A 9226-nucleotide genomic window follows, 5' to 3' on the forward strand; every position below is an offset into this window, starting at 1 on the left:
CTGGGGATAGGCAGATACCGTCGGGTACTTATTTTAAGACGAGGTAAACAGCAATAGATCCGGCCCTCAAGCGGCCTAATCGATACCCAGCCCTCACGGAATTGGTCCCTCGTTGTACAGCAATCGATCCTTCACAGTGCCCGTCCTGCCAACTTGCCGAGAATCGGTCCCCCAGGTCACCTGTGGCGCGAAGCTGATGTCTCCCGCCCTCGGCGCGCCCAACGCGCAGCGGCGGCAGACCACCCTCCGGTTCGAGGGGCGCCTGGGGCTGAGCGGGCTGCCTCCGCCAGAGTTTGGCTCGCCCACCGGCGGGCTGTCACCCTGCCACGGGTCGCAAGCCCTCTGCCGGCCGGAGCGCAGGCTGCGCGGGCTTCCAGCAATTGGTCCCTTGGCAAGCGCGAATCGGTCCCCCTGGCTCCAGGAACTGATCCGGCACTGCACCCGGATCTATTGCTGTTTACCTCGTCTTAAAATAAGTACCCGACGGTAGGTAGGGCGTTTTGGCGCGACTCAGTGGGGGCAGACCCCCTATCTGGCTAGGAGCCGGAGCCCAGGTACGGGTTGGTCCCCTTTTCTTGTAGCCCCCCGCTACCCGGTTGCACTCGTGCGACGTAGCGGGGGGCCACAACTACGTTTACGAAAACATAAGTAGTCCCGCGAGGTGTGAATTGGCCGCCCCAGTAGCCCTGGCGAGGTACTTCCAGCCTGCTGTGGGAACAGCTGACGCAGTCTCGCCGAGGCTCTCGGGTTGACTCGGCCAGACAAAAACCCCGAGAGGCGTTCGAGCGCCCGTCGTGCAGCGAGCCGGCCAACGCAGCCCATAACCGACCGACGGCAATGTCTGGTCGCGATGTGGTTAGCGCCTCGTTGCGTACCACTGGCGGCGTTTTCACGCGGGGATCCGGCATGCTGGAGATTGGAACCGCTGCAGCACGGGCGCGAGCGCTAGAGATCCGGCTGCTCCACTCAAAGGCCCGCGTCAAAGTGCTCGAGGATGAGCTGCGCCGAAGACAGGCGCAAGATTCGGTGGAGACCGAGGCTGCGCGGGTCTACAGCCTGACGCTCGTGAACGGCTCCCGGCACCGCGGTGGTGTTAGCTTCCGCATCGTGCCCACTGGCAATCATCAAGTGATGGGCCTGTGTGAAGACAAGCACGCCACCAGCAGCTTCCACGTCGCGTTGACCAGCGCAACTGGCACGCCGCTGGCTGCGCAGCTTCTGATTGGATGCCCAAGCGCCGATCGCGGGCCCATCGAGGGCTCGATTGACGAGCCAACCCTTCGCGAATGGGAGAGGCAGCAGGGTGTCTCGTCCACCTCCTCCTTAAATGCGTCCCTCCGGCTGTGCGCTCGGTTGGAAACCTTCAACGTGCACACGGATGATCTCTGGAGCTCAGTCAACGTGACAAGCCGCACTGGGTGCCGTCGGCTCTCACTCGTCGCCGCTCGTGCACAGCCGCTGCTACCACCTGGTTGCATCTCCCTCGGGCTCCCTCCGAGGGCAGCTGATCGCGCCCAGAGGCCCATTCGCCACAACCCATTAGCCGAACGAGCCGGGCCGTTTGCCGAGCTGCAGCCTGCGAGTAGGGAGGGTCGTGGCCGGACTGAGACCGAGATCGCGCGGGCAGTCGCGAGGTTGCGCCTCTCACGCTTCAGCCAACCACCACCGCTCGACAGCAGCCGACTGCTGGACCGAATGCATCGTGCGGCGTGGCAGCCGGTATGGACTCGACTCGTGGGCGACAGCGTGCTGCGCCGCCTCCGACACCACCTGACAAACATTGCTCTCAGCGCCATGGACGGCGGCAACAAGGAGAGGCGCCTCGATTACACCGGCCTGATGAATCCCAACAAGCCGAACGGGAACCGCTGGTCCCTGACGTGCGTTGAGCAGGCCGCGATCAGCTTTTGCGTCAGCTACGAGACGTGGTTCGACATGCCTGACCCTACATTGACTCTTCCTGACCCGCCGGCGTCACTCCTTGCAGCCGTGACAAACCTCACGCGGGGTCAGCATAGCAAGCGCACCTTGTCGTACTTGTCGCTCGGCTCGCACTCAAAGAATATGTTTGGCGGTGACGAGACGGCGGTTCGCCGCTACGCTCACGGGTTCGAGTCCTTCCTGTCCCACCAAGAGGTCGACTCGCGGGTCTTACTCGCCTTCGAGACCCCACGGGCAAACTACGCGACGCCGGGCAAGTTTCGGTCGATTGGACTCGACTGCCAGGCGTCGAACTACCGCATTCGCCTGCGCAACCTCGCGTCTGCCGACGGGTTTGCGAGATCCTGCGAGAAGCAGCAGCACGTTCGTTGCGGTGTGCTCGACCTCTTTGACCCTGTGCTGCCGTTTGTTTTCGACGACGACATGTTCAAGGTTGGAGACCCCATCCACTTTCGGAAAGAGCAGTGGGCGCCCCCTCGGATCCTCGAGGCGTTTGTCCGCCTCTACCAGAACCGCTCTCGCCGCACCCCACACGGCACGGTCCGCCTCTCTCGTTTGTTTTCGCAAATGTAAAGTTGACTTCTTCTTTCTCGAAAACATCTCTCTTGACTTTCTAAACTCACGAGTCACGTTGATCGTTGGGAGAGAGATTTTTATTAACCAACATTCTTGATCGTTGTGCTAAAGGCCTAAACACGTGAACACGTTGATGACCCCAGCTAACACAAGATGCTGATTTAGAAACCCAGGATGAGTGATGGGGCCACGAGTGCAACAAGAGGGAAAACGGGCGGGCTTGTAGGGGGCAAAACAAGAAAAACGCCCCGCTTCGCTTGCTGCCACGCCGGCTTCCCGCGACGACCCGAACGACGACCGAACGACGACCAACACACATGCTTTCGCTCTCGCTACTGATTCCCACTGCCGATACTCTCTCCACGGCCGGACCCGCCATGGAAGCGGTGCGCCGCGTCTCGGCCGCCGGAACGCCGTGCGCAGACGCAAAGCACTCTCCACTGCGCTCATCAGTCGCATTGCAGTTCGCCGGTGCGAGAGAGCAGGCAGTCTCGTGCCTCCTCTCCCGCCTGGCAGGGCGGTCCGAATTGCTCCTGTGGGCGCGGGCGGCTGCGCTGCTGCCAGAGGAGCCTGCCATCGCCGCGCACGCCACGGCACTATTTGGCACCAAGCCATGCACCGCCTCGCCCGCCTCTTGGGACGTGCTCGGGCCGCTTCCGATTGGGAAGAACGAGGTTGACGGTGACCCGCTCGAGGACATGGGCGGTGCCTTTGCCTACTGGCTGGCTGGGCACAATGCGAGCGCGAGCGGCGTCGGCGCACTCTGCCCAAGCCTTGGCGCGGATGCGTGTGACACCGCCGCAACTCGCGACGCCGTGACGTCTAGGCGGCGGCGTCTACTCGGAGCTCTCGCCCACGCCGCTGCGGTGGTCGCCCGCGCGCCCCGTGCAGGGATCGCTTCAACTGCACTGGCCAGACGTCGCCTGGGGCAGACTCGTGCCTGGCCGGCAGCTCCTCCCGGACCTTTCCGAGACCTCTCCGACCTCTCCTAGGCGGGCTTGTGCAGGGGCTCGGCCAGCGTGCGGTGCTCGAAGTGCAGGCGTGGGCGGTGGGCGCGCTCGCAGTGGCGGCCGACGGCGACTTTGTTCTCGACTGCCGCGGCGTCGGGCGCGCGCTGCTCTACGCGGCACCGGACCCCAGATGCGGAGCAGAGATCCATAGATCCGTGCATTCCGCATAGCACTCGAGAGGATACGCATTTGAATGTGTTCAGCTGCATTCAGCCGTTTCCCCTTTCAGCTGTATTCTGTCTTCGCAGCCCCTCCACGCGATGCTCGGAGAACACGCTTCACGAGACCGCATTCACGCCCTGATTTTCGTGTCTTCATGGTGCAGGCGGAGGACCCGCGTGCCCCGCCGCGGCTGCTCAACGCCGACGTCTATGGCGGCGGAGGGAGCAGCCTGGCGGCGCTGCGGCTGCGGGCGGGCGTGTATCTGCTCGCGCTGCGGCCGCGGCTAGTCGTTCAGTCGCGGCTGCAGTGCCGGCTCTCCGCGAGTGCCGAGGGAGGAATGTCGATCTCTCCCCCCAAGGCTCTGCCAGATTTGCTGCGAGCGGCCAACGGATCACGCCCCTTAGATACGGAAGACGGATTCTTGTATTCCGAGCGGTCGAGAAGACACGTATTCAACTGTGTTCGACCGTATTCAGCTGTTCAGCTGACGTAGGCTCACTCCACTTGTGCGGAGGAATCATCGCCCTGCCGGTGCGCAACACCGGCTCGATGTGGCTGCGCACGCTGCGCGCTCGCCTCACAGGCGCCGCCGAGGAAGCGCTCGAGCTGAACACACGCACACACACGCGCACGCACACAACAACATGCGCATGCACAACATGTACATGTACATGCACACACTCTCACTGCTCGCGCCCCACAGGCGCCGAGGAAGCGCTCGAGCTGCTCGACCCCGACGCGACGTTCGACGTTGCTCCCGGGCAGCTTCGGCTGGTACCGCTCCGGCTCGGGTCCCAGAAGCGGACCACAGATCTTCGTGTTTCGACTAGCACTCGAGACGTACTCAACTAAATGTATCAGCAGCCGTATCGACGCGGTGCTGCGAAGACACGGCACGAGGCCGTACTCACCCACGTAGTCACGCACCCCGACTTCACACTGTAGGCTGCGGGTGCGGCGAGATCACATGAGATCACACGAGATCACACGAGCTCACACGAGATCACACGAGATCACATGAGATCACATGAGATCACACGAGATCACACGAGATCACCCGAGATTGAAGGTGCGCGACTCAGCCGACGCGTACAAGCGGAAGCCCAAAGAGGAGGACGGCTTCCAGTTCGGCGTGGACGGGTACTGGGTGGTGGCGCCGACGCGGCACGGCGCGCACAACTGGGAGCTCGGCGGGCGGCTGTCGGCGGCGGCCGCTGTCGCCGCCGTCGCATCGCTTCCGCGCGAGCAGCTGCCGTCGTCGGTGGGGGTCGACGCTGCGCGCGTGCTGTACGTTGGCCATTCGATGGGTGCTCACGGCGCGTGGGTGGGTGCGGTGCAAGGGTCCGCGCACGCGCTTGGCGTGGCAGCGGTGGCGGGCTGGACGACCAAGGAGGGGTACGGCGACTCGAACTTTCTGTGGCGGCAGTCCTCCTCCGACGTGGGCGCCTCACACGTTGAGCCGGCGCTCAAGGGTCTGCTCGAGGCTGCCATCGCAGAGAATGACGTCGAGCTGCACGCACTTAACCCTAGAAGCGGAAGACGTGCTTTTGTATTCCGACTAGCGCTCGAGAGGACGCGTACTCAGCTGTATTCGGCCGTACTTGAGCCGTGCATTCCCGCAGGCACCCAACCTGCTCGGCGTGCCGCACCTCATCCGCGTCGGCTCGGACGACACGGCGTCCACCCGGGGCCGTCGCGCCAGCTGCGGGCACCGCCGCGTCGCTTCACACGCTGCCGGCTGTGAACAGGCCGTGCATCCTTGGTGGTCGCGTCGAATGCTTCGTGTTGCTCGCGGCGCGGCCGCCGCAGCCGCCGCGCCGCCCGACGTGCATCTCACCGAGCTCAAGGGGCTGCAGCACTGGTGGTGGGACACTCGCGCACCAAACGACGGCGGTGCGCTCAACGATGCCGAGATGCGCAACTTCTTTGCGCGCGTGCGGGGCGGCGAGCGAGCGACGGGGCGGCCGCCGCTACCGCCGCTCCCGCGAAGCTTCGTGCTCCGCGCGCACAGCCCCGCCTCCTACTCCGGCCGGCGCGGCTGGCGCATCGTGCAGCAGCGCGTGCCGGCTCGCCTCTCCGAATTGCGCGTCGTCAGCGAGGAGAGCAGTGGTGGCCGCTGCGGCGGCGAGGATGGCGGTAGCGGCGGCAGTAGCGGCAGCGGCAGAGTCGACGGCGCTCCGCGTGTGATCGTGACGACACGCAACATGAGGAGGCTTGAGGTGCCAGGCGCGGTTTTGCGCTGCAGAACGGCTGCTACGGCCGCACAGGGCAGTTGCGCCGACGCCGCCGCAGCAGCAGCAGCTGGCGGCGCAGCGACGTGCTCTGGAGGCGGCTTGTGGATCGACGGCGAGGAGGTAGCATGCGCGGCCGACGCAGCCGAGGGGGAGGAGGTGGGGGAGGAGGAGGGGCGCGTGGAGTTGTGCTCGCTCTCGCCCGGCGAGAAGTGGCGCGTGTGCGGCGCGCAGAGCTGGCAAGTGGCCGAGCGATCGCTGGTGTCGGCGGGTCCCGCTCGACAAGCGATGCAGGCGCCGTTTGCGGTGGTCGCCGGATCTCAGAGCGGGGCGGGCGCGGAGGGGGAAAGAGGGCGGGGCGGCGGCGGAGGCGGCGCGAGCGACGACAGGGACGGCAGCGGCGTGACTGCGGCCTCGCTACTCGAGCTGGCAGTCTTCTTTGCCAACCTGCATGTGCAGACGAGTGACGCGTCACCGGCGGTGGTGCTCGACACGGACGTCGAGCACGCCCTCGCGGCTGCGCTCGCGGATGCGCTCGAGGACGCGGACGGGGCTGCGGGCGCGGATGCGGGCGCGGATGCGGGCGCGGATGCGGGCGCAGTTGCGGGCGCGGCGGCGGACGCGGCTGCGGGCAGGGTGGAGAGCGGGGTGGCGGGCGGGGCTCATCTTCCGAATCTGGTTCTGATCGGCGGGCCGCGGCACAACGCGGCGACGAGGAGGCTGGCGGCGTTCTGGCGGCGGGTCGGGCACGCTGCGTCGTGGAGCGAGGGGGGGGCGCTGCGGCTGGGCGCGTGTGAGTACGGCGGAGCTTCGGTCGGCGCCGTCCTACTCGGGCCGACGCCAGGCGGCGGGCTGGCGCTCGTCGTGGATGGCTCGGACTTGCGCGGCTTGCGCGACGCCATCGCGCTTGGAGAGCCCACCATCCCGCCGATGGCGCGCTCCGTCCAGTCGCGCACACGGCCTAGCACGGGCGGCAGGCCCACGCGCGACGCATGCAGCGCGGGGCGGCTTCGCGAATAGACACGCGAGGCACCGCAGCACTCACGGACCGCGCCCCCTCCCACAGGTGCGCTCGCCCTTCACCATTGGTGCCTGACTACGCCGTGACCGGCCCACGCTTCGCCGCAGAGGGACACGGCGGCTTGCTGGCGGCTGGCTGGTTCGGCAATGTTTGGGAGCTCTCGAACGCATCGTCCTATTCGCAGCGGTGCTTTTGAGCGCGCCACCCGCAGCTGCCGCCGCCGCCGCCTCCCTCCGTGCTCCGACGTGATATCATGTTTGTGCCTTGTCTTACCACATATGTCGACAGAGGCACAGTGATCCAATCTTGTGAAATGTCCTCTGATATCAGCCGATATCGTTATGCGTCTCTCTCTGTGCCGCCCGCACGGCGGAAATAGACGAGGGGGCGGGCGACCACAGGGCGGGAGGCCGGTAGGCCGGTGGAGGTTGAGTTGCGAGCGTAGAGCGAGGGTCGGAGCGCTCTCTCTACCAAACAGCAAATCGGATACCCGCTGGGGAGGTCTTCTGGCTCCGATCGGACGGCTCCACCGCCCAGCATCTGAGACCTCTACCCCTACTACCCAACACCAACCATTCTGGTCTCGAGATTCTCTCTTGGTACGGCTTTGAGGAATGAGGAGTGGAACACGTAGACGGAGCTAATGGAGGCAAATGTACACACAAACCCGGAAGGAGCTCTCTCATCTAGTGCGTCGACTGATCTCTCTCTCTCCGCTAGTCCCCAAGATGGCCAAAAACTAAAAAATGCTGGGCTGGGCTGCCGCCCGCCCGCCCGCCCGCGCCCGCCCGCCCGCGCCCGCGCAGCGAAAGCCCGGGTCCCCGAAAAATATGCGGGTGCCGGAGTGAGAGGCCTTCTCCTCACCACATTCCCCGCGCCGTGTTGCCTTCTTGGCCGTCACGACATCTCGGCGGCCTCCTCGACCATCGGAAGGGAGGTGGAGGTCATTGGAACCGCCGTGGTCATTTGCGTCATCGCATAGAGTTCGTTCATGTTCATGTTTACGATCTTGACCGCCCCGACCTGTAGGAGGAAAATGGGTTATTAAGGGGGGGTGTAGAGAGAACTTGGGAAGAGGGACTTTAGACTGCCTTCGTCCCGTTGGAGAGCCACTGTCCAGAGCCTCTGCGCCCGCGCGTTGATGGTGCGGGCGCCACCATTGGCTTCCTGGGAGCATGGATGGATGGCGGGGGCTGCGGGGGTGGCGGGGGTGGCGGGCATGGCGGGCATGGCGGGGATGGTGGGGATGGCGGGGATGGCGGGGACAGGAGTGGGATGAATGCGCACCCCATGCGAAGTTCGGGCGCGAAGGTAGTCGACAGAGTCCAGCCGGTCGGAATCTGAAGTGCGGGATTTTGGGCTGAGACAGAGTGGGATTGGGAGGGGGCGGTCGCTCTCCTTCCGCGCCTGCGATGGGGGTGGCCCCTGCGCGATTTCTTGAATTGGCACCGGCCATCCCCGTGGCAGTCGCACACAAAACGGGAGTATCTCATGCCCCTTCTTGAGCCAGTACAGGACGCTTACCTCGTCACCCGCCTCGCCGCCGGACCGCCCTCTCCACCACCCTCGCCCAGGGATCTACAACGCTGTCTTAAGGTCCGACAGGTTCGGCACCGGGCACCGCCTCGGTGTACAAAATGCGCCTGCGGGCGGACCCTCACAGATCACAGATCACCCCCTCAGGAATTCTTTTTGCTTTTGCCCCCCCCCCCTGGCCAGCTCGGCGCCGGGCATGACGACGAGACTCGTCACGCTTGCGTTCGTCTGCTTAGCTCGGGCGGATGAGTATACCCACCTTTACCAAACGAGCGAGGCCACCCATCTGTGGGTCAACAAGGTGGGGCCTTACCACAACCCGCAGGAGACGTACACGTTCTACTCGCTCCCTTTTTGCAGCAGCTTTCCAGTCGAGAAGCTGGAGCACCGGTACGACTGGCTCGGTGAGGTGCTGGAGGGGAACGACCTCATCGCGAGCGGCTTCGAGCTGCGCTTTCGCGAGCCGGTGCCCGACCACACCAAGGTCTGCTCCATGGAGCTGGACGAGGAGAGCGCGGCTCAGCTCAGCTTTGCGATTCACAATCACTACTGGTACCAGTGGTACCTCGACGACCTTCCCATCTGGGGGATGGTGGGCGAGCTCACCACCTCGGACAGCGACGAGGACGAGTCGCAGGCCGAGGCGCTCCTCTTCACGCACAAGCGCTCTCGCTGCCGCCCGCCGGATTGCGGTTCACCGCCCGCCGCCGACCCGCGGGCTCATTGAGTGTGTAGGCGGTTCTCGATCT

General features: G+C 65.1%; 2 protein-coding genes across 2 annotated transcripts; both read left to right on the forward strand.

The window, feature by feature from the left end:
* Positions 1 to 906: 906 nt before the first annotated feature.
* Positions 907 to 6940, forward strand: EMIHUDRAFT_95967 (hypothetical protein; the record flags this gene model as incomplete). The annotated part of the gene is made up of 8 exons (XM_005770551.1): positions 907 to 1418; positions 1680 to 2481; positions 3003 to 3222; positions 3510 to 3565; positions 3853 to 4012; positions 4393 to 4463; positions 4759 to 5193; positions 5438 to 6940. 8 exons carry the CDS (start codon positions 907 to 909, stop codon positions 6938 to 6940), a joined length of 3759 nt encoding a protein of 1252 aa, XP_005770608.1.
* A 1733-nt stretch (positions 6941 to 8673) lies between these two features.
* EMIHUDRAFT_196296 (hypothetical protein) lies at positions 8674 to 9204 on the forward strand (the record flags this gene model as incomplete). The annotated part of the gene is made up of 1 exon (XM_005770552.1): positions 8674 to 9204. The coding sequence occupies one exon, from the start codon at positions 8674 to 8676 to the stop codon at positions 9202 to 9204; it is 531 nt and encodes a 176-aa protein (XP_005770609.1).
* Between the last annotated feature and the right edge of the window lie 22 nt (positions 9205 to 9226).

This window comes from Emiliania huxleyi (genome assembly GCF_000372725.1).
Source record: "Emiliania huxleyi CCMP1516 unplaced genomic scaffold EMIHUscaffold_4, whole genome shotgun sequence".
NCBI classification, from domain to species: Eukaryota; Haptophyta; order Isochrysidales; family Noelaerhabdaceae; genus Emiliania; species Emiliania huxleyi.